Source organism: Pristiophorus japonicus, chromosome 11, assembly GCF_044704955.1.
Source record: "Pristiophorus japonicus isolate sPriJap1 chromosome 11, sPriJap1.hap1, whole genome shotgun sequence".
In the NCBI taxonomy this organism is placed as follows: domain Eukaryota; kingdom Metazoa; phylum Chordata; class Chondrichthyes; family Pristiophoridae; genus Pristiophorus; species Pristiophorus japonicus.
The window spans coordinates 210,397,293-210,423,028 of NC_091987.1; the positions used below are offsets into that span (position 1 = coordinate 210,397,293).

The 25,736-nt window shown below is 46.3% G+C and overlaps 1 protein-coding gene across 3 annotated transcripts in view; it reads right to left on the minus strand.

Moving 5' to 3' along the window:
• Window positions 1-18,030: 18,030 nt before the first annotated feature.
• Window positions 18,031-25,736, minus strand: part of LOC139276459 (RING finger protein 214-like) — a 42,891-nt gene continuing 35,185 nt past the window's right edge. For all 3 annotated transcript variants that reach the window (XM_070894482.1, XM_070894483.1, XM_070894481.1), the window contains 3 exons: window positions 24,667-24,789; window positions 20,004-20,099; window positions 18,031-18,715 (listed from right to left, as the gene is read on the minus strand). In XM_070894482.1, coding sequence (XP_070750583.1) covers window positions 18,650-18,715; window positions 20,004-20,099; window positions 24,667-24,789 — 285 coding nt within the window. In that variant the 3' untranslated portion in view covers window positions 18,031-18,649. The remainder of the gene's footprint in view (window positions 18,716-20,003; window positions 20,100-24,666; window positions 24,790-25,736) is intronic.

Genomic DNA, 25,736 nt, shown 5'->3' on the forward strand with positions numbered 1-25,736 from the left:
GTACACTGTGAGAACACTGACCACTAGGTGGGAGACACTCCTAACCTGGGCCTTCAGGTACAAAAGGGGAAGCTCCACCCACCTTCATCACTTTGAGTGCTAAGGAATAAAGGACAGGTCACAGACTGACCTTCTCTCAAGCATGGGCCTCGTGTGCATTTATACTGTGTAGTAAGGATTTATCAGTGGGGGCTTGCGGTGTGCAAATTGGCTGCTGGGTTTCCTACATTACAACAGTGACTACACTCCAAAAGTGCTTCACTGGCTATAAAGTGCTTTGAGACGTCCGGTGGTCATGAAAGGCGCTATATAAATGCAAGTCTTTCTTTCTTTAACTCTGGTCAATGTTTTTCCCTCCCTAACTAGGAAGTGCAGAGGTCAACCATATTACCCCGACTACAATCAGCACCAACTCAACAGAGCAGGGGTCAAACCATAGACCCTACTGGGCCGTTCAGATCTTTAAACACACCATATGAAACATTCACCGACTAAGCCATCAGAACACCCGATAATACCTTGCTGTTCTCCCACTCTATTCAAAGGGACCTCTCTCCTCTCATTTCAAAATGAAAAAAGTTTTGTGCTGATTTGTTTAAAATTAAATTTTTGTTTTCAAGGAGAAAGGCAGTCATGTGTGCGAACTTGATTTTTCCACGTTAATGGCCAGCATTTATTGCCCGTCCCAAACTGCCCCTTGAGAAGGTGGTGGTGAGCCACCTTCTTGAACCGCTGCAGTCCCGTGTGGTGAAGGTACTGCCACAGTGCTGTTAGCGAGGGAGTTCCAGGATTTTGATTCAACGATGGTGAAGGAACGGCCAATATATTTCCGAGTCGGGCTGGTGTGTGACTTGGAGGTGATGGTGTTCCCGTGTGCCTGCTGCCCTTGTCTTCTCGGTGGGAGAGGAAGGGGGGTTTGGGAGGTGCTACTGAAGAAGCCTTGGCGAGTTGCTGCAGTGTATCTTGTAGATGGTACACACTGCAACCATTGGGCACCGATGGTGGAGGGCTGAACTGCTGAACCGGAGTGGTAAGTGAAAAGACTGATGTACAATACACACTGTGTAAAAGCTGACATGTATGTGCTGGTAGATATCAATCAAAAGAACATAAGAAATAGGAGCATGAGTAGGTCATTTGGCCCCTCGAGCCTGCTCCGCCATTCAATAAGATCATGGCTGATTTGATCATGGACTCAGCTCCACTTCCCCGCCCGCTCCCCATAACTCTTTACTTCCTTATCGCTCAAAAATCTGTCTCTCTCCGCCTTAAATATATTCAATTACTCAGCCTCCACATCTCTCTGGGGCAGAGAATTCCATAGATTTACAACCCTCAGAGAAGAAATTCCTCCTCATCTGTCCCCGAGTTCCCTAGTTTTAGTTTCCCCATGAGTGGAAATATCCTCTCTGCATCCACCTTGTCAAGCCCCCTCATTATCTTATGTTTCAATAAGATCACCTCTCATTCTTCTGAACTACAATGAGTGGAGGCCCAACCTATTCAACCTATACTCATAAGTCAACCCCCTCAACCTGGGAATCAACCTAGTGAACCTTCTCTGAACAGCCTCCAATGCAAGTATATCCTTTCTTAAATACGCAGACCAAAACTGTACGCAGTACTGCAGAAAGTGTAAGTCATTCATACATGTGGTACATCATTTACATGGCTGCTGTACTTATCCAGGCAAATGATTATAGATTGCTTCCAACAACTCAAGCTTGTTTTACTGTGAAGTATTGGTTTTTGCACATCATGGTTGAGATTCGAGATTTATCTATTCTTGGGATTTTTCTCTCCCTCCCTTCCAAAAAAAAGTTCAAAACTATGTAATGAGCAGGGGAAGGAGGGAAAGTGAATCACGGCCTGAATTCTAACTTTGCTGCTCACGAAAGCTCAGTGAAAACTATAAACAAATAATGTTTCCATCTTCCTTGGAACAGAGAAGGTTAGAAGTTGGCCTCAGGGGTTTTCAGATGTTTAGAGGTTTTGATACAACAGAGAGAGAAAAACTACTCCCTCTGGCGAGTGGGTTAATAACCAGAGGTCATAGATTGAAAATCATCGGCAAAAGAGCTAGAGGCAAAATGAGGAGAAATCTTTCTACTCAGAGAGCTGTTGGGATCTGGAACGCTCTACCTGAAAACGTGGTGGAAGTGGATTCCATAAATAATTTTCAAAGGAAGTTGCAGAGCGATTTGAGGAACTTACGGGGAAAATAGCAAGGGTGTGTGTTATGTCTTTAATACTCTTATGAATGACACCACGAGGTCGAGTATTATACTTGAGCTGTTGTGACCTTAGTCCCATTTATTGTAACTCCAGAGTGAGGCAAAAGCACGGTGGGCAGCCTTTTATACTGGGCCCTGCACACCTAAGCAGGTGTCTCTCAGGTCTCCCACTGCAGTGCCCTCTGGTGGCACACCTTATGTGACTATACAGTTTGTATACATAGTCGACATGCATGACATCACTTCCCCCCACCCCCAAGTCTTTAATGCAAATTGACTCGTACATTGACGGTGACCTGGGCTTTGCTCTTCCTGGTTGACCATTGGAGGGTCACTTCTAGCTTGGGTGGATTGATGGTGAGATTTGTTGCCAGTGGAGGTCCCCGTGGTTTCTGGTTGTGAGTCCATGACTACTCCATTCTCCCCCCCAACACAGAGATCATGCTAATGGCCGTTACACGCAAGTTGCATTCAAGTTCATCACATGGGTTTTACGTTTACATCTTGGTACATTTGTTGGGTGGATTACAGTTGCGTTTCTTTTTGTGTGGTACATTTACATGATCAGTACAGGTATATCAGTACAGGTACACAAGGACAGTCTAGTTCCAGCACGGCCGGATGAGATCTGGGTCGTCTGGTGGTGGTGCAGCGCTCCATGCTGTTGGGATTATGGGCGAGGTGAGCTCATTTTGCTCGAGTTGACGGAGCTCAGGGCTCTTGCCGTTACTCCTAGTGTCGGGCAGGCCCAAAGACAGCTGATGTGTCTGTGACCTCCCTGTCCTTTTCGTTTGCGCAGTGTCGCTGCTGCTCCCTGGGAGGCGGTCTGAGTGAGTGAACGTTTTGTCTAAGCGACGGTGGGGTTGCCTCGTCTTGTCTAGCAGTTCGCAGGGGACTGCTGACTCGCTTTCCTTGAGGGCACCGTTGTGAGCACTCTCTAGTTTGGGATCCTGGCTGGTCCAACCGAAGGTGGGGGCTTACTCTGCCTCTGAGCATGGGGGATGTCGATCGCTGGAGAGATGAAGTCTTCCCAGTTCCAATGAATCTTCCCCGTCCATCTTCTTCCAAGTAGCATTGGTCCATCACCGAAAACAATCCACAATAGTAAATTGTGCACCGCGCCATCATGGGACACGCTTACATCTGCACTACCAACAACTGATATCGGTTCCTTGGTGTAGGTGCGCAGCTTTGCCTGAACCGGGACCAGCTTGGGTCGTTCAGCTTGATCGTTCCGTAGCCTCGCAAAGGCTTTCTGGCTCAGAGTGAGGCACAAGCATGGTGGGCAGCCTTTTATACTGGGCCCCGCACACCTATGCAGTTGACCCTCAGGTCTCCCACCGCAGTGCCCTCTGGTGGCACACCTTGTGTGACTATACTGTTAGTATTCATGGTCTACATACATGACAGTGTGGGACCAAGCACAAGTGCTCTTTCAAAGAGCGGGCACAGGAACAACGGGCCAAATGGCCTCCTTCTGTGCTGTACGTTTCTATATTAGAAAACACAGGCAGCCCGCTCAAAAAAAGGAGGGCTGGTAACTGCGTCAGTTAAAGGCGGCACTCAAATCATGTCGCACAGCAGTGCGAATGAAGAGTCAGGACTGGTGCACACTAAGTGACATTCTGCAATACACAACAAGTCTCAGAGCAAATCCCCTGGGAGGACAGCCACACCAATGTTAGTGTCCTTGACCAGGCATCCCCAGCATCGAAGCACTGACCACACTCGACCAGCTCCGCTGGGCAGGCCACATAGTCCGCATGCCCGACACGAGACTCCCAAAGCAAGCGCTCTACTCGGAACTCCTTCACGGCAAACGAGCCAAAGGTGGGCAGAGGAAACGTTACAGGGACACCCTCAAAGCCTCCCTGGTAAAGTGTAACATCACCACTAACACCTGGGAGTCCCTGGCCGAAGACCACCCGAGGGTGGAGAAAGTGCATCCGGGAGGCTGTTGAACTCTTCGAATCTCAACGCCAAGAGCGTGAAGAGGTCAAAGAGCATACGACAAACCAGTCCCACCCACCCCTTGCCTCAACGACGATCTGTCCCACCTGTGACAGGGTCTGTTGTTCCCGTATTGGACTGTACAGCCACCTAAGAACTCGTTTTTAGAGTGGAAGCAAGTCTTCCTCGATTCCGAGGGGCTGCCTATGATGATGAGCAACAACTGAAATCTTATTTTCAGCCTTTTGTCTGATCTGTTTCTGGCTGTATATGTTGCAATTTTTACTCCACTTCTTCCCCCAGATCAGCAGTGAATACCCTGATCATTACCCTCTGATCATTACCCTCTGAATAGCAAAAGAATGTTTATAAGCGACACTGAAGATTGATGCACAATTGTTCTCTACAAACATCTCAGATAGGAGAAAGAAAGACTTGAATTTATCTAGCGCCTTTCACGACCACCGGACGTCTCAAAGCGTTTTGCAGCCAATTACGTACTTTTGGAGTGCAGTCACTGTTGTCATGTAGGAGACACGGCAGCAAGCTCCCACAAACAGCAACCTGAGGCAAAAACAAATGTTATAAATCATAATTCTGTAGCGGTTAAGTTATAAAAGTATTCTAAAGTTTCAGCTCCCGTTTCTTCAGTTATTTGGATGTTTCTGTACTTCAAATCGGTTTCGAGGGGGTTGCGATAAAGGAAAGGTTCTTGGGTAGTTCCAATGAACATAAGAACATAAGAAATTGTTGTGTATGCAATAACTGTTAGACTGAATACTGTTTAACTCCAAGAGATATGACCTTGGCTCTGCTTTATTAAGGCCCAAAGTGACTAATATACAAAATGGCTGGCCTTTTATACTTGGGCTGCGCACATGTGCGTGCAGCCCAATGGCCTCCAAAAGTGACGCCATCTAGTGGCTAATGATCCCTAAAGTACATACATGACAGAAAAAGGAGCAGGAGTCGGCCATTCGGCCCCTCGAGCCTGTTCCGCCATTCAATAAGATCATGGCTCAATTAAAGGAACTCTTAAAAAAAAAATAGAGGAAACTTTCGCCAGGCAGGTTTTCATCAAAAAACAGCCGTACCACTGAGAAAACTGCCAAAAATGAAGGGGAACGTCTAGCCCCGAGCCTCCACAGCCCACTGGGGGGTGGAGAATTCTCAGGAGGTTTACTCCTCATGAAATTCATTCTTTAAGGCCGTGTGCACGAGGTGGGGGAGGGAGAGGAGTGTGTGGCAATGGCTCCTAAAATACGGAGCGGAAAATCAGCTGGAATAAACGGAAGGGATTTTGGTTGGTTTAGAATTGCTAAGCTCGTACATCTCAGATTATTTAAGGCTGGCACCGGAATAAAAGGAAAAAAACATGAATAGTAACAGATCCCGCTAGAAATATGAAAGGGAGTAAGCATCTTAAAGAGATAGGTTAAGGTTTGTGCAAAACTCTATATCAGGATTAATCTGCAGAACATCTTAATTCCTCGGAATAACTCGGAGACCAGCTAACAGACATGGCATAATTGGTTGGACCATTATCTTGCTTAAGTACTACTCATGGACTTTTGAAACTGCTACTTGTGTGATACTAATACCCCTAATCACATTGTAGAAGGACAGAGCAGCGCTAGATAACACAAGCTGCTGAGGCAGAACAGAGGGAGATGGGGCTGTGAGGGTGATATGGCAGTAAAATGCTTCATAACATTTCCAGCAGCACTGCCAGCCCTCCTGCTCAAGGCCTTCCTGGCTGCACATCATTCACCACGTTCATTTGAAGCTTGCTTTCAAAAATAAAAGAAATTGCAAAGTATAAATGTCCCTGTGCTGTAATGAGAAAAACAATGATATATTTACACCAGAAAAGTAGCTTTATTTCAAATGAGCTGGAGGAGCGGACTATTTTTGGAAGGATAGGTAGGGAACAGAAGAAATAACAGCAGGAGTAGGCCAATCGGCCCCTCGAGCCTGCTCCGCCATTCAATGAGATTATGGCTGATCTTCTACCTCAACTCTACCTTTCCCGCACTATCCCCAAATCTCCTGATTTCCCTAGAGTCCAAAAGTAATATCAAGGGAAGAAAGTAAAGTAATAATAAGAGAAACAAAATATAAGTTTTAAGGCTGTTGTTCAGAACCCTTCGATACTTGCCTGAAATTTCTATGCCATGACTATTTTCTTGTAGTTTGTTGGTATTTCACTTTTCTTCCCTCCCAAACAGCATTCTGTAAAATGTGGACTAATGCAAAATAGTTGTTCTGTATATTCATTTGATAATTTTAAAAAGAAAATCAAACTCGAGGACTTTTCATTCATGTTTAAACACAACCAAATATCCGAGGGCCTTACTCACAGTTTATCGAAGGAGATGGACCGCCTTTTGGCTGTTTCTAACAGGACAGAAATGGCGGACATACCCGTGTGACTCGCATCACAGTACAAGATAGTCGTGTTAGTTTCGCCCGTTGAAAGCTATAGCAGCGGGCCTCACATTTCAGTGTTATCCAGGTCACAAAAGCGTTATTAAACCAGAACAGTAAAGCTGTGTGACAAATGGGACGTAGGAAGAATTTTATTCTCTGCAAGTTGTAATGGCCGGCTTGGGGACAACTGGAAAAGAGGCAGCTGTAAATACAGTAAAATTATAGCCCGACTCCACTCAAACCCTTCCCATAAGAACATAACAAACATAAGAAATAGGAGCAGGAGTAGACCACGTGGTCCCTCGAGCCTACTCCGCCATTCAATGAGATCACGGCTGATCTTCTACCTCAACTCCACTTTCCCACCCGATCCCCATATCCCTCGATTCCCCCAGAGTCCAAAAACCTATCGATCTCAGCCTTGAATATACTCAAAGGGCTAGAATTTCCAATCCGATTGTCAGCGGTATTCCGATCTATTGAACCACCGGAATACCGCTGCTTTTGCTACACGATTCTCGGGGGTGGCGGTGTACAGGGGTAGCAGGCCGGAGCGAAATCCCTGGAAGTCACCAATCTGGTCACCTTTATAAAGGAAAGCCCCCGAGAAACGAACGTTTTTTTGGTCTCTGTGCATGTGCATGCATTCTCCCGCGATTTCGAGGTCAAAGGTGACCCTGCGCATCTGCAGAGGAGAGAGAGGGTTGGAGAGTTGGTGAGTGCTGAGGTGGAGATCGATTGTGTTGAATGAAAGATAGATAGATAGATAGATAGATAGATAGATAGATAGATAGATAGATAGATAGATAGATAGATAGATAGATAGATAGATAGATAGATAGATAGATAGATAGATAGATAGATAGATAGATAGATAGATCTATTTCTAAAACGATTTGAAGCATTATTTTCATTCATAATTCAGAATAAACACTACCACATAAAAAATAATAATGATAATAAATATAAATATCAGTATAAATATGATGCAAAAACAAGCTATGGGAGTGGAGAGGGAGGTAGGTGGGCCGTTCGTTTCTGTGAAGTCCAGGAATCGGTACACGAAGTGGAGGCTTGCTGGGAGCAATTAACACGGGGTGGGCGAGGAAAACATGCACTAAACGTGTACCAGAGGATATAGCAAGAGATCGCTGAGGCGGTGTCGTCCGTCATGTCCGTGAACCAGTGCCGCAAACGGTGGAATGACATCGTTGGGTTGGCGAGAGTATTAACTTTTATCATACATTGACGATTTACTCTTAAGTAGGGACACGATTTATTATGTTGTAAAGCTTGGTGACATTTTTTATTTCCCATCATCGATCACATTGTGTTAGTCCTCTGTATTTTCACACGTTCATCATGCAACACTTGTGTGCTAACAGAATTTAAATGGTGCACTCGTTGATGAAAGGACTGAGGGCAGTTAATTGGGGATGTCTACCGTGTGTGTGTGTTCCATAATAGTAGCTGTGAAATTAATTTACACACATTTGTCACCTTTGCAGAAAAAATTAGCCGCCAATAGGGCGAGCTCCGTAAAATGGGCAGTGGTTCGTCGAGACTATTCCTCTGATGGACCTCGAGGAACGCGCTGCAGCCCTGACGGAAGCGTATGATCGCACTGCCACGTGTGTTGATGCCAAACCGGTTATCGTGGAGGGCAAGTCTGCATCATCCCTGGGCTGTACTGCGGTCATGTAATTCAATATTATGTCAATATAATGTAATGTAATGTAATGATGTGAACACGAAATGCAGTTAGTTCTGACATGAATTTTTGGTTGATCATACTCTGCCACTTGGAAAGCAACATACTGTTTGGGACTAGAGTTCTGTTATGTCGTGTAGTTTCTGCTCACTTTGCTTATAATAGTTTCATGTAATGATTCTCTGTAAGATATCTTTGTTCTCCACATAAGCCTGTGCAAAGTGAATTGCTCTCATGTTACCTCTGCCCCCTCCCTTCCCTTGTCGCCAACCATTAATGTTATGTGTTTACAGTTACATAGGAGGAGCGGCCTGCCCCTCCCAGAGAGGAGTTATTGGAGGGAATGAGGCTGGAAGAGACGGTGGTGGAAGAAATGATTGAGGAGCAGGAGGAGAACACTCCTCAAAACTTTGTGACTGTGGTAGTGGAGGAGGAGGGAGGGGTGGTGGGACTTGAAGGGTCCTTTCTGCCTGCGGCCACCGGTTCCTGGTCAGAATCCAACTTTCCTGGATTCCGGCTGAGGAAGCGGGACCAAGCGGCACGCAATGGCGCACAACGGCACAGCGGCTGATCCAGCAAGTTGGGAACACTGCGCAACAGGCAGATGCGAGCCTGGACATCGTGGGACTGTCCAGGATGAGCATCGACTTGAGTCGAGTGTTTCTCCAGCCCATCGCTGGGTTGTCCGCAAACATCGCGGCTTTAGCAGCCCGTCAATCGGAAGACGTGGCGGAGCTGATTGCGGTGGTGATGGAGAATACCCAGACCGCCAATAGCAATGCCAAGCGGTAATCGGCGGTCGTGGGATATGGCACTGCCCAAGGTGCCATACCACTAATGGTGACAGCACCTGATCGTCAGGAGGAAGTACTTTCTGCCGACTTTGAAGATGGGGCCTTAGCACCCCCAGTTTCACCAGAACCCTGTGGTGCTGCCATTGTCGCTCTCCCCCACCCCCCCCCCCCCCCCCCCCCAGCAGTCACGCTCGAGGTGTTGGTCCCGACGTGGGCAGGGGTATTGATAGTGGGAGGAGGGCGGGGGGGGGATCAGGGCCAGGGGTTAGGGGGGGATTGGGGAGGAAAGGCGACGGAAAAGGTGACTGCAGGTAGAATCGTGGGAGGGTGCAGGGGTGGTTTGAGTGTTGCATTGTTGATAATGTTTTGTTTTGTAAAATTTTCATGCAGAACAATTAGTTATTATTTTATTACATTGTTAAAGTTAATTCAAATTACAACTTTTATTAAAAAAAAATTATTCAACTAAACCATTCTTGTACGGTGTCTCACTCACTTCTGAGTAACAGTCATTGTAAGTGTAGTGTATGAATGAAGAGTCTGACCAGATACTGTGAGCTCAAAGTTAGTCTTTTATTACAGATCTCAGAGTGCCTCTCCAGCCTGTGAGGCCTCCTTAAGTACAGGTGCTCCCAAGGGATTGCGGGCGGGTAAGTGGAGCTGAGTCCACGGCCAGATCAGCCATGATCTTGTTGAATGGCGGAGCAGGCTCGAGGGGCTAGATGGCCTACTCCTGTTCCTAATTCTTATGCTCTTATATTATGTTCTTATGATCCCCTGGGACTCCAGGGGATGAGCCCTCTGGTGGTTAAACAAGGTGTTTACAGGTTTACATATATAACAGTAAGGCCAGCAATATCGGCTGTGAAACTACAGGCCCCATTGCTTTTAAAACACAAAAGCGTGTTCAGATGTCCACAAAAGAATTAAAGTTAATTATCCACAATATATTCAAAATCCCTTAATAACTCGTCCAGAAATCACTCAAAAATCACCAAAAAATAAATTACAGCCTGCTGGCAACTTTACACCCCTCCCCCACCGAACCCCCACCCACCCCCAACCCCCCACATCACCCCACCCGTCCCCCCCAACCCCAAACCCCCCAACCCCCCCATCCCACACCCCCCCACCCCATCACCCCACCCCACCAACCCCCACCCCCCCCCCCCACCACACCCCCCCGATAAAAACATCCAAAATGTAGGCATATAATGCTGGGACAAGGCACGGTAAGTACCTAACAAAGGGGCGATGCTTATCCTCAGCGATAGCGAGGGGTGAAAACAACATAATTAGGGAATTTAGCGCAGGAGGGGTATTTTCTTCATTTTTTGTGCGGGTAACGTGGGCTGGCGATGTGGAAGCAATGCCGGCGGCAATCGTTGGCCGAAATTACCGCTGGCGATATTTGCGACTACTACGGGCGGTAACTGGGCGGTAATCTGGCAGGCAGAATAGACATTCTAGCCCTCTGCATCCACAGGCCTCTGAGGCAGAGAATTCCAAAGATTCACAGCCCTCCGAGTGAAGAAATTCCTCCTCATCTCTGTATTAAACGGCCGACCCCTTATCCCGAGACGGTGTCCCCTGGTTCTAGACACTCCAGCCTGGGGAAAACATCCTCCCTGCATCTACCCTGTCAATCCCCCTCACAATCTTGCATGTTTCAATGAGATCATAAGAACATAAGAATTAGGAACAGGAGTAGGCCATCTAGCCCCTCGAGCCTGCTCCGCCATTCAACAAGATCATGGCTGATCTGGCCGTGGACTCAGCTCCACTTACCCGCCCGCTCCCCGTAACCCTTAATTCCCTTATTGGTTAAAAATCTATCTATCTGTGATTTGAATACATTCAATGAGCTCGCCTCAACTGCTTCCTTGGGCAGAGAATTCCACAGATTCACAACCCTCTGGGAGAAGAAATTCCTTTTCTTCTGAAAAACTCGGTTTTAAATTGGCTCCCCCGTATTTTGAGGCTGTGCCCCCTAGTTCTAGTCTCCCCTAGCAGTGGAAACAACCTCTCTGCCTCTATCTTGTCTATCCCTTTCATGTTTCTATAAGATCACCCCTCATCCTTCTGAACTCCAACGAGTAAAGACCCAGTCTACTCAATCTATCATCATACCCTCAAGTCAGCCGTAATCTTATCTCCGGAATCAGCCGAGTGAATAGTCTCTGTACCCCCTCCAAAGCCAGTATATCCTTCCTTAAGTAAGGTGACCAAAACTGCACGCAGTACTCCAGGTGCGGCCTTACCAATACCCTATACAGTTGCAGCAGGACCTCCCTGCTTTTGTACTCCATCCCTCTCGCAATGAAGGCCAACATTCCATTCGCCTTCCTGATTACCTGCTGCACCTGCAAACTAACTTTTTGGGATTCATGCACAAGGACCCCCAGATCACCTCTCATTCTTCTAAATGCCAGAGAGTATTGGCCCATTCTACACAATCTCTCATCATAGGACACCCCAGGGATCAATCTAATGAACCTTTGTTGCACATCCTCCATGGCAAGTATATCCTTCTTTAGATCAGGAGACTAAAACAGTGCACAATACTCCAGGTCTGGCCTCATCAAGCCCCTGTACAATTGTAGCAAAAAGTCCTTGCAATAAAAGGACAACATGCCATTTGCCTTCCTTATTGCTTGCTGTACCTGCGTGCTAGATTTCTGTCTTGCATCAGTCCTGAGCAGCACTGTACTTCCAACAACAATAAGCACTTCAGAAGATCAATGGGAAAAGGAAATCTTCAGCAAGAACGTTGATTTATTCTGACTGAATTCCTTTTTCAGTACAGAGGATCCTGCCATTTTTAAACTGGCATTTCAAGGACGCTTCTGCATGAAAATAAAACACTGGTCTTGCCCCAAATGTATAAAAAGGGGCTGCCGAGCCCTAAAACCAGGACCTCGGGTTTACAGAATCTCAGTAAAGGTGAAATTCTGTTTCTGGAGAGGGGGGAAATAAATCAGCAAAGGCTCCTGATCACTGCCCAGTGACCCATGCTGGGATGCATATGTACGTGGGTGGCCGTCAGGATCAGGCTCAGTGGTGATGCCTTCCATAGTCAAATAACCTCTCACGCAATGTAGATTCGTGTGTGAAGAATGGCGACCCTGGATGGAAGGGTGCTTCAGCAGGAGTTAACTCCTTCAGGGGAGGAGGACAGGAGATAATTAAGTAACAAAAAAACCCAGGAAAATCTGCACAACTGATACAGAAATTTGATTTCAGAAACTCTTGGCTCAGATTTTAACTCCAGATGGATTCCCCACTTAGGCCGGAGTTAAAATTGCAGTCGGGTCTCGATGATGTCATCGGGCCCCAGCATGCCCATGTAAAGAAGGACCCTGTTGGCTCTGGGTGCCTCTTCTTGCTGCCCGCTCAGGGGAGCAAGATAAAATTGCAGATATTGTGGCTTTTGGACAGGACGATTTTAACGGCCCAGCTGCCAGGTTCCCGCTGAGCAAGTAGGTGTAAAATCGCACCCTATATAGGAGTGGGCTCACGGTCACTCAGCAGAGTGATCCGATCGATTCAGGACTATACAAAAAACACCAAACCTGAAGTCTTCAACTAACATTTTGTAAGATGTTTATAAGTGGAACAGAAGACATTCTTACCTGCAAGGATTAGTAAACTCTGAAATAGAAAAAAGATTTTGCGATCTTAAACTCAATCACATTTAGATGGCCACGTGCATCATTAAAAAAATAGGTTTGCAGATGGTTGAACAGTCTGTCCTTTCTCGGTATGGTCTCGGAGAGCAGCAGGTGTTCAATCTCAAACACACGTCCTCAATTTGCGCTGTGCCGTGGGAGAGCACCATGACAGAGTGAGGCACCTCAGGACACTCACTGCTATCCAGGCTAGCTAGAGAGTGGCATTAATAAGAGGCCAAGGAACAGGGAAGACAGACATCTTGCTACCAATTGCCTTTATTACCGCTAGACTTGATCACTCCAACGCACTCCTGGCTGGCCTCCCACATTCTATCCTACGTAAACCTGAGGTCATCCAAAACCCAGCTGCCCGTGTCCTAACTCGCATCAAGTCCCGCTCACCCATCACCCCTCTGTGCTTGCTGATCTACTTTGGCTCCCGGTTAAGTAACGCCTTGATTTCAAAATTCTCGTCCTGGTTTACAAATCCCTCCATGACCTCGCCCCTCCCTACCTCTAATCTCCTTCAGCCTCACAACCCCCCCCCCCCCCATGTCTGCGCTCCTCTAATTCTGCCCTCTTCAACATCACTAATTATAATCGCTCAACCATTGGTGGCTGTGCCTTCAGTTGCCTGGGCCCCGAGCTCTGAAACTCACTCCCTAAACCTCTCCGCCCCTTTCCTCCTTTAAGACACTCCTTAAAACCTACCTCTTTGACCAAGTCTGCCCTAATATCTCCTTATGCGGCTCGGTGTCAACATTTCATCTCATAATACTCCTGTGAAGCGCCTCGGGACGTTTCACTATGTTAAAGGTGCTATATAAACACAAGTTGTTGATTCGATCTTCACCCATTACCTAGGGTGACCTCTCGACTGATGCTTAGTGCCTGTTCCCCCACCTCTCTCATTAAGCGGTTTCGGCCCTCACTGTGTTAAACGTACCACACGGGTTCAAGCATTAAGATTCTATAAAAGAAAATACAGCAACAGGCCACCGCATAAGATGAGATATTTTGAGAGTTAAAATTAGCACAGGTGCATGGGCCAAATGGTGCCCCTCAGTGCTGTCTTTTCTACAATTCAAAGTAGGATTTTTAAAATATTTCTATTTTAATGCAGCGCTGATGATAGAAATTACGAGGAGCTGTCGTGAGGATTTGAAGGAACTTTGCTAGTGATTGATTAATAGGAACTATTGATACAGTTGTCTCCTCATGGAATTCTGCTCAGCATTTCTTCCACGATCGCACACACACACTTTTCAAAACACAAACAAACTTAATCACAATTCCTTGCAATTATTTTTTTTTAAATAAAAAGGGGTCTGCTGACGGCACCACGTTGCCTCTCATTGCGTTAGCTGGAGCCATTATCTGTGGAATCAGCAGCAATCTTCTTTTCTGCAAGGAGAGAATAGTATAAATGGTTTATTTATTATTATAGTGTCAGCTGTGGCTCAGGGGGCAGCACTCTCGCCTCGGAGTCAGAAGGTTGTGGGTTCATAGACCCACGCCAGATACTTGAGCACAAAAAATCTAGGCTGACACTCCAGTGCTATGCTGAGGGAGTGCAGCACTGTCAGAGGTGCCGTCTTTTGGATGTTAAACCGAGGCCCCGTCTGCCCTCTCAGGTGGACGTAAAAGTTCCCACGGCACTATTTTGAAGAAGAGCAGGGGAGTTATCCCCGGTGTCCTGGTTGATATTTATCCCTCAACCAACATAACTAAAACAGATGATCTGGTCATTATCACATTGCTGTTTGTGGGAGCTTGCTGTGCTCAAATTGGCTGCCGCATTTCCCAAATTACAACAGCGACTACACTTCAAAAAGTACTTAATTGGCTGTAAAGCGCTTTGGGATGTTCGGAGGTTGTGAACGGCACTGTATAAATGCTTCCTTCCTACCAAAAGACAATTGTAATCAATCAGTTTTTTTGAAAAGCCACATGTAATTATCTGGAGCGTAGGGTTCAAGTTCAGCTTACATACTTGAAGCATTCATGCAATTTGTCAAGAAACTTATTTATTGAAGGTGAAACAGTTTGAAAACATACACAATTTCCCCAGCCCCTCAAGGGTGACTTACCTGACCTTGCAGATGCGTTTTTCTTCATCACTCCAACCCTTGCCTTGGCAGACAGTGTTTCAGATCAGTGAGCATTTCATGCTTTAGTGAAGGAAGCAGTCACTGGTGTGGCGTGGAGTTATACGGAGCAGAATGTTCCATTTTAATTGACGGCAGTTTAGGGCACGTGTTACACACTAGGGTCAGCAGCCCTTCGACCAAAGGGTTTTGGGGAGGGTGAAGAGGAGGGGTGGAGAAAGAGAGAGGGAAAAAAATCCACACTTTGAAGGACAAGACCAAAGCTAATTGGTGGTATCTTCACAGTTGAATGGCCCACCAACACTCAGTTTATCAGCTATATAAGTGTCAGCTGTGGTTCAGTGGGTAGCACTCTCGCCTTTACGGGTTCAAGTCCCACACCAAGGACTTGAGCACAAAAAAAAATCTAGGCCGACACTCCAGAGCAGGCTGGGGAGCAGAAGGAGCAGTGTGGCAGCCTGGCCCGCAGGCCGAGCGGCCCCCCCGGCCTGAGAGCACCATCGGAGCAGGCCGGGGAGCGGAAGGAGCAGCGAAGCGGCGTACCACTCCAGGGAGCAGTACGTGCTGGAGCAGGGGAGCAACGGCAGCGAAGAGGGACTTCACCAAGGTCCAGGTCGGTGATTGGAGCGTGGGCAGGTACAGCAGGAGCGGCGAGTTCGGGGTGCTGGAGCGGCGCGAGACTGTAGAGGGATGTGATCGGGGCCCAGGGGAGGCACGAGTTTGGGGCCAGGGGAAGCACGGGCCCAACCCACACTGCGATACGTGTACGCACTAGGTCCGTGCAGCAGAGCTGATCTCCAGTCGTCTTGGGTCATCCTTGCTACTGGGCCAAGCCCCTGTGGTGGGCTGGTGTGCAACGGACACCACACGTTAAAAAAAATCCATGCACAGGCATCTTCCATCCTTCAACATGTAGTTCGGGACCTGGAATATTAGGTCCTTCATTGAAACACCTGTGAACTTTTTGACATGGAAGCGAGTTATCCTCGATTCAAGGGACTGCCTATGATGATGATGATGCAGTGCTGGGGGAGTGCTGCACTGTCGGAGATGCCGTCTTTCGGATGAGACGTTAAACTGAGGCCCTGTCTGCTCTCTCAGGTGAACATAAAAGATCCCGTGGCACTATTCCGAAGAAGAGCAGGGGAATTATCCCCCGTGTCTTGGGCCAATATTTATCCCTTAATCAACATAACAAAAACAGATTATCTGGTCATTATCACATTGCTATTTGTGGGAGCTTGCTGTGCGCAGGTTGACTGCCGTGTTTCCCGCATTACAATAGTGACTACACTTCAAAAGTACTTCATTGGCTGTAAAGCGCTTTGAGGGGTCCGGTGGTCATAAAAGGCGCTATATAAATACAATTCATTCTTTCTTTTTATATAAGAAGAATGGACACCTGGGCTACGTGCGATACCACAGCTGGAGTTAGCAGTTGAGGAAGAACATAAGAATTAGGAGCAGGAGTAGGCCATACGGCCTCTCGAGCCTGCTCTGCCATTCACTAAGATCATGGCCGATCATTGACCTCAACTTCACTTTCCTGCTTGGTCCCCATAACCCCAATTTTCTTAGTATTCAAAATTCTATCCATCTCAGCCTTGAAAGTACTCAACGACTGAGCCCTCTGGGATAGAGAATTCCGAAGATTCACAAAACTCAGTTAAGAAATTTCACCTCATCTTAGTCCTAAATGGCTGATCCCTTATCCTGAGACTATGCCCCCTAGTTCTAGACTCTCCAGCCTGGGGATACAACCTCTCAGCATCTACCCTGTCAAAGACCCTCAGAATTTTAACGTTGCAATTTTAACACCTCATTCCTCTAAACTCCAGAGAGTATAGGCCCATTCAACTCATTGTCTTCGCATAGGAAAACCGTCTATCCCAGGAATCAATCCAGTGAACCTTCGTTGCACCGCCTCGAAGACAACTATATCCATTCTCAGATAAGGACACCAAAACTGTGCACAGTACTCTTGGTGTGGTCTCACCAGAGCACTGTACAATTGTAGCAAAATGACCTTACTCTTGTACTCCAACACCATTGCAATAAAGGCCAATATGTCATTTGCCTTCGTAATTGCTTGCTATACCTGCACGCTAACTCTACATGAAGACACCTAACTCTCTTTGAACACCAATATTTAAGTGTCTCACCATTTAAAAAAATATTCTGATTTTCTATTACATAAGAACATAAGAAATAGGAGCAGGAATCGGCCATACGGCCCCTTGAGCCTGCTCCGCCATTTAATACGATCATAGCTGATCCGATCATGGACCCAGATCCACTTCCCTGACCGCTCCCCATAACCTCTTATCGGTTAAGAAACTGCCTATCTCTGTCTTAAAATGTATTCAATGTCCCAGCTGCCACAGCTCTCAGGCAGCGAATTCCACAGATTTACAACCCTCAGAGAAGAAATTCCTTCTCATCTCAGTTTTAAATGGGTGGCTCCTTATTCTAAGATTATGCCCCCTAGTTCTAGTCTCCCCTATCAGTGGAAACATCCTCTCTGCATCCACCTTGTCGAGCCCCTTCATAATCTTTGCGTTTTGATAAAGTCACCTCTCATTTTTCTGAATTCTAATGAGTAGAGGCACAACCTTCTCAACTTTTCCTCAGAAGTCAACCCCTCATCCCCAGAATCAACCTAGTGAACCTTCTCTGAACTGCCTCCAAAGCAAGTATCCTTCCTACCACAGTGAATAACCTCTGGGAGTTGTAAATCTGTGGAATTCGCTGCCTCAGAGAGCTGTGCAAGCTGGAACATTGAATAAATTTAAGACAGAGATAACCGATAAGGGGATAAGGGGTTATGGGGAGCGGGCAGGGAAGTGGATCTGGGTGCATGATCGGATCAGCTATGATCGTATTAAATGGCGGAGCAGGCTCGAGGGGCCGTATAGCCCACATGATACTCCATCTGCGCTCTTATTTCCCACTCACTTAACCGGTCTATATCCCTTTGCAGGCTCTGTATGTCCTCACCAGATACCCCAGTTGGAGTTGGCACCTGGGAAGTCGCAAAGCAAAATCTTCTCCAGGGTTTAAAGGGGCGAGATTAGCCGCAGTATCGGGACAGTGAGACGGAGGCAAATTGAACATCAGTCACTCACAGTAAAATAAACCAACAATTTCTCGTTCTTTATTTTTAATGGTCACAAACCGAAATATTTCTTCAAGCCATTAACTGTCAGCAGGTCATCGCCACGGACACAATTCTGAGGCTCAGTACACTGTTCGATCACAGCTTTGTATGGAAAATTTAGCTTCAGTCTTGCAAAGAAATACATTCAAGGACATCCTGTGAACCGCTGTTCCCAATCAGAAAAACACGGAGGTAACAAAAACGAACGAGGTTTGCTCTGTGCTGCGTTCACAAGAGGACCATAAAGAACAAACAGAACATGTTTCCCCCAAATCAATTTCATCCTTCAGGGAATAAGAGAACAGAATGACAGCCTTAGCTCTCTGAATCGAAGACAAAGCGAGCCAGTGTGATATCTGTTCCCCTGTGGTATTCCCAACATTTTTACACACTGGTGTCGATTTAGTTTTGAATTTACACATTTGCGGTTTGAGGTCTGGCACTTTTTTTAAAAACAAATATAAATATATATATATAAAACCCATCTTGCACTCTGCTGTGCAGTACTGTCAGTGTGCTCGAAGTCTGAAGAACAATGACCAACTAACATGGCTTCCTCCATCTCCTCCGGTCCAGGTACCTTGGACACGTGCATCACCTCGGTGCGGGGCAGAAAGGGCAGCTACTGTTCTTATTTGTCTGCGCCCAGAATTTGATGCACTGCAGAAAAGACACACAAAAACATCAAAAAGGAAAATATAGGTAGAGTTCATCAAATAAGCAAGAAAATAGCAGTTTCTCAGCTGTTATAAGCATTAGTGTAATGTATGCAGCAGTGAGTATGCTCACAGGTTTGTAGTGCTGTTGCATTGTGAGTGGCTTAGCCAGTCACTTGATGTTCACAAGACTCAATAAAACCCCAGCCAGTTGGGTCTAGGTCATCCACGATGAGGTATGCAGTTGTGAGCCTAGTGGATGAACTGGTAATGTGTAGTTTGATTGTTAAACCTTTGTTAATAAACCAACTAGCCGGTCAAAAAAGAGCTACCCAGCCTAATTTCTACTTCCAGCACCAGGTCCGTAGCCTGTAGATTACGGATCTTTAAGTGCCCACTTTTTAAATTTGATGGTTTCTGCCTCTACCACCCTTTCAAGCAGTGAGTTCCAGACTCCCACCACCCTCTGGGTGAAGAAATTTCTCCTCATCTCCACTCTAATCCTTCTACCAACCACTTTATGCGCCTTGGTTACTGACCTCTCTGCAAAGGGAAATAGGTCCTTTCCATCCACGCTATCTAGGCCCTTCATAATTTTCTACACCTCAATTAAATCTCCCCTCAGCCTCCTCAGTTCCAAGGAAAACAACCCCAGCCAATCCAATCTTTCATCATAGCTGAAGTTTTCCAGTCCTGGCAACATCCTCATAAATCTCCTCTGTACCCTCTCTAGTGCAATCATGTCCTTCCTAGAATGTGCTGACCAGAACGGTAGTATCTTGCGGAGGCATCGTTGGTGGTATTTCGCCAGAGACTTGGTGTCTGCTGTACATGGCCCATGTCTCTGAGCCATACAGGATCCTACAAAATCCCTTGGGAGGACAGACGCACCAACATTAGCATCCTCGACCAGGCCAACATCCCCAACACTGAAGCACTGACCACACTTGATCAGCTCCGCTGGGCAGGCCACACTGTTCTCATGCCAGACACGAGACTCCCAAAGCAAGCGCTCGACTCGGAACTCCTTCACGGCAAACGAACCAAAGGCAGGCAGCGGAAACATTACAGGGACACCCTCAAAGCCTCCCTGAAAAAGTGCAACATCCCCACCGACACCTGGGAGTCCCTGGCCAAAGACCGCCCTAAGTGGAGGAAGTGCATCCGGGAGAACGCCGACATATACTCAAGATTCTACCACTGCTGCAGTTTGCAAAATACAAGTGTTGCTCACGTGGGAATTATTGGGTGTGGAGGGTACGTTGATTAACAGGAGGAAAGCTGGCACTCACCTCTTTGTGGACGATGTGTGAACAGGCCATGGGATGCACTTCACTGACATGGACAACCTTCTGACACATCAAACAAAGCCGGGGGCTACCGGACACCTAACGTTTGAAAGGAAATGATTAATGTTTACAGAGAGTTGGGATAATGGCAACTTAGAAATTGTTTTGAAACTGTGTAAATTCAGAGATGTTATATAAAAAAAAATCATGGAATAAAGGCAAGTGTGAAATTTTCATGCTGTGGTTTAAGTGGTCTTACTGAATGATTAATACTAATTAGCTAACAGAGCACAGTCACTGTATCGACATTGCATGAATTAACACCCAGTCTCTGCATTTCACAGCTTCTCTTTACTCTGATTACAATCAATTCAGCTCTTCCACTGCTACACACACCTAAATTCTAAATATTCTTCTTTTTAATTAATTCACAGGATGTGGGAGTCACTGACAAAGCCAGCATTTATTGCCCATTCCTAATTGCCCTTCACTGATTGGCTTGCTGGACTATATCAGAGGATCTGGAGCCATATACAGGCCAGACCGGGTAAGGGCGGCAGATTTCCTTCCCTGAAGGACATTAGTAAACCCGATGGGTTTTTAGCGACAGTGTCATGGTCACCATGACTGATTTTTAAAAAATGCTGTGGGGGGATTTGAACTCGTGTCTCAGGATCATTAGCCCAGGCCTCTGGATTACTAGTCCAATAACATCACCACTATGCTACCGTTCCCTTACACCCTATACCCACCTCTCTTTACTAGTTCTACAACGACAAAAAACACTCTTTGCATCACTTAACCAAACCACTCATTTGGACTCCAACCTTGACCTGCAGATCTTCTAACTTTGAGGACCCAGCATCTCAACAGTGTGTAACCATGTCAGTATCTGCAGAACAATGCCCCATGGACCAGAGACAACAACTTGTATTTATATAGCACCTTGAGCATAGTGAAACGTCCCAAGGCGTTTCACAGGAGTACTTTGCAATGAAGATTTGACATCGAGCCGTATAAGTAGAAATTAGCGCAGGCTTGGTCAAAGAGGGAGGTTTTAAGGAGCATCTTGTAGGAGGAAAGAGGGGTAGAGACACGGAGTGGTTTAGGCAGGGAGCTCCAGAGCTTGGGGCCTCAGCAACAGAAGGCACAGCCACCAATAGTTGAGCGATTACAATCAGGGATATGATGCGCAGGAGGGCAGAATTAGAGGAGCGCAGATATCTTGGGGATTTGTGGGGCTGGAGGAGATTACAGAGATAGGGAGGGGTGAGGACATGGAGGGATTTGAAACGCAGCATTCGAAATAAAGTAAATGAGTTGACGGCACAAATCATTACAAATGGGTATGATTTGGTGGCCATTACAGAAACGTGGTTGCAGGGTGGCCAAGACTGGGAATTAAACATACAGGGGTATCTGACGATTCGGAAAGATAGACAAGAAGGGAAAGGAGGTGGGGTAGCTCTGTTAATAAAGGATGATAGGGCAGTTGTGAGAGACGATATTGGCTCTAATGAACAAAATGTTGAATCATTGTGGGTGGAGATTAGAGATAGTAAGGAGAAAAAGTCACTGGTGGGCGTAGTTTATAGGCCCCCAAATAATAACTTCACGGTGGGGCGGGCAATAATCGAGGGAATAATGGAGGCATGTGAAAAAGGAACGGCAGTAGTCACGGGGGATTTTAACCTACATATCGATTGGTCAACTCAAATCGCACGGGGTAGCCTGGAGGAGGAATTCATAGAATGCATACGGGATTGTTTCTTAGAACAGTATGTTACAGAACCTACAAGGGAGCAAGCGATCTTAGATCTGGTCCTGTGTAATGAGACAGGAATAATAAACGATCTCCCAGTAAAAGATCCTCTCGGAATGAGTGATCACAGTATGGTTGAATTTGTAATACAGATTGAGGGTGAGGAAGTTGTGTCAGAAACGAGCGTACTATGCTTAAACAAAGGGGACTACAGTGGGATGAGGGCAGAGTTGGCTAAAGTAGACTGGAAACACAGACTAAACGGTGGTACAATTGAGGAACAGTGGAGGACTTTTAAGGAGCTCTTTCATAGTGCGCAACAAAAATATATTCCAGTGAAAAAGAAGGGTGGTAAGAGAAGGGATAACCAGCCGTGGATAACCAAGGAAATAATGGAGAGTATCAAATTAAAGACCAATGCGTATAAGGTGGCCAAGGTTAATGGGAAACTAGAGGATTGGGAAAATTTTAAACAACAGCAAAGAATGACTAAGAAAGCAATAAAGAAAGGAAAGATAGATTACGAAGGTAAACTTGCGCAAAACATAAAAACAGATAGTAAAAGCTTTTACAGATATATAAAACGGAAAAGAGTGACTAAAGTAAATGTTGGTCCCTTAGAAGATGAGAAGGGGGATTTAATAATGGGAAATGTGGAAATGGCTGAGACCTTAAACAATTATTTTGCTTCACTTCACAGTGGAAGACACAAAAACCATGCCAAAAATTGCTGGTCACAGGAATGTGGGAAGGGAGGACCTTGAGACAATCACTATCACTAGGGGGGTAGTGCTGGACAGGTTAATGGGACTCAAGGTAGACAAGTCCCCTGGTCCTGATGAAATGCATCCCAGGGTATTAAAAGAGATGGCGGAAGTTATAGCAGATGCATTCGTTATAATCTACCAAAATTCTCTGGACTCTGGGGAGGTACCAGCGGATTGGAGAGCAGCTAATGTAACGCCTCTGTTTAAAAAAGGGGGCAGACAAAAGGCAGGTAACTATAGGCCGGTTAGTTTAACATCTGTAGTGGGGAAAATGCTTGAAACCATCATTAAGGAAGAAATAGCGGGACATCTAGATAGGAATAGTGCAATCAAGCAGACGCAGCATGGATTCATGAAGGGGAAATCATGTTTAACTAATTTACTGGAATTCTTTGAGGATATAACGAGCATGGTGGATAGAGGTGTACCGATGGATGTGGTGTATTTAGATTTCCAAAAGGCATTCGATAAGGTACCACACAAATGGTTACTGCAGAAGATAGAGGTACGCGGAGTCAGAGGAAATGTATTAGCATGGATAGAGAATTGGCTGGCGAACAGAGAGTCGGGATAAATGGGTCCTTTTCGGGTTGGAAATCGGTGGTTAATGGTGTGCCACAAGGATCGGTGCTGGGACCACAACTGTTTCCAATATACATAGATGACCTGGAAGAGGGGACAGAGTGTAGTGCAACAAAATTTGCAGATGACACAAAGATTAGTGGGAAAGCGGGTTGTGTAGAGGACAGAGAGAGGCTGCAAAGAGATTTGGATAGGTTAAGCGAATGGGCTAAGGTTTGGCAGATGGAATACAATGTCGGAAAGTGTGAGGTCATCCACCTTGGGAAAAAAAAAAACAGTAAAAGGGAATATTATTTGAATGGGGAGAAATTACAACATGCTGTGGTGCAGAGGGACCTGGGGGTCCTTGTGCATGAATCCCAAAAAGTTAGTTTGCAGGTGCAGCAGGTAATCAGGAAGGCGAATGGAATGTTGGTCTTCATTGCGAGAGGGATGGAGTCCAAAAGCAGGAAAGTCCTGCTGCAACTGTAAAGGGTGTTGGTAAGGCCGCACCTGGAGTACTGCGTGCAGTTTTGGTCACCTTACTTAAGGAAGGATATACTAGCTTTGGAGGGGGTACAGAGACGATTCACTCGGCTGATTCCGGAGATGAGGGGGTTACCTTATGATGATAGATTGAGTAGACTGGGTCTTTACTCGTTGGAGTTCAGAAGGATGAGGGGTGATCTTATAGAAACATTTAAAATAATGAAAGGGATAGACAAGATAGAAGCAGAGAGGTTGTTTCCACTGGTCGGGGAGACTAGAACTAGGGGGCACAGCCTCAAAATACGGGGGAGCCAATTTAAAACCGAGTTGAGAAGGAATTTCTTCTCCCAGAGGGTTGTGAATCTGTGGAATTCTCTGCCCAAGGAAGCAGTTGAGGCTAGCTCATTGAATGTATTCAAATCACTGATAGATAGATTTTTAACCAATAAAGGAATTAAGGGTTACGGGGAGCGGGCGGGTAAGTGGAGCTGAGTCCACGGCCAGATCAGCCATGATCTTGTTGAATGGCGGAGCAGGCTCGAGGGGCTAGATGGCCTACTCCTGTTCCTAATTCTTATGGTCTTCTGAGAATTTTGAAATCGAGGCGTTGCTTAACTAGAAGCCAATGGAGGTGAGCGAGCACAGGGGTGATGGGTAAGTGGGACTTGGTGCAAGTTAGGATACGGGCAGTCAAGTTTTGGATCGCCTTTAATTTACATAGGGTAGAATGTGGGAGGCCAGCCAGGAGCGTGTTGGAAGAGTCAAATCTAGAGGTAACAAAGGCACGGATGAGGATTTCAGCAACGGATGAGCTGAGGAAAGGGCGGAGCCGGCGATGTTACGAAGGTGGAAATAGGCGGTCTTAGATATGCTGTGGATATGTGGTCGAAAGCTCATTTCAGGGTCAAATATGACACCAAGGTTGCGAACAGTCTGGTTCAGCAGGAGTTGGGAAGAGGGACGGAGTCAGTGCGCAGGGAACAGAGTTTGTGGCAGGGACCGAAAACAATGGCTTCAGTCATATTTACAAAATGTAGGAGAAGCAAAATGAAAAATCCCCTCCATAAAGACAAGGAGGTTTACTAACCAGTGCTGGTCTCTCTTGGTAGGAAGACTGTGCTGCACTTCGACCTTTTGGCAGGGACAGGTAAGGGTTGGTCTGAGAGGCTGCTGGTGGGAAGTGTCCAGGTATGGTGGTAGAGACTCGAAGCTGTCCAGAGGAATGAGGGAAAATATACCTTAAATTTATATTAATTAATTAACATTGGAAACACTTGTGCGTTTTTTTTAAAGCTTCTCTTCTGCACCCTCTCAGTGCATCTGTAATGTATTTGCTTCATGGGTTCTTTGCTTAAGAATTCATAGCAACACATTGCTATTCAGAACTAGTTGGTTTATTAACAAAAGGTTTAACAATCGCACTACACATTACCAGTTCATCCACCCGACTCACAACTGCATACCTCATTGTGGATGACCTAGACCCAACTGGCTGGGGTTTTATTGAGTCTTGTGACCATCACGTGACTGGCTAAGCCACTCCCAATGCACCTGCTCTACACTATTTCAGTGAAAACTATAAATCACGTGCCCCCCCCCTTAAAAAGGGACAGTAAAACTGACAAATTAAACCAATTAAATTTTTTATAATTTTGGATCAAATTAAAATTTGGTTGCCGGGGGTGATGATGCACTGCAGTCCCTCCGGTGCCCGCATCTCCCTCGGGAGGTCGCAAGCGTCCCGATGGACACCGCGTGCTCCATCGCCAGGGACACCGTGGCTCAGATGTAACCGGGAAGAGAGGCAGGCAGTTGGGCTGAACGACCCCCTCGACCGTGCACCTGCTCTACATACCTGTGAGCATCCTCACAGGTGCATACATTACAATATTCATACGTTAAATGTGTGTGTTTTTTTCTTTAAAGATTCGTTCTCGGGTGGGTATCACTGGCAAGGCCAGCATTTACATCGCCATTCCAGCACTACATAGAGGCAAAAAAAAAACGCAGTGGCTGGAAATCTGAAATAGAAACAGAAAATGCTGGGAACACTCAGCAGGTCAGGCAGCATCTGTGGCGAGAGAAACAGAGTTAACGTTTCAGGTCGGTGACCTAGGGTGAGAGGCAGGAGAGGTTAAATAACAAAGGGGATGATAG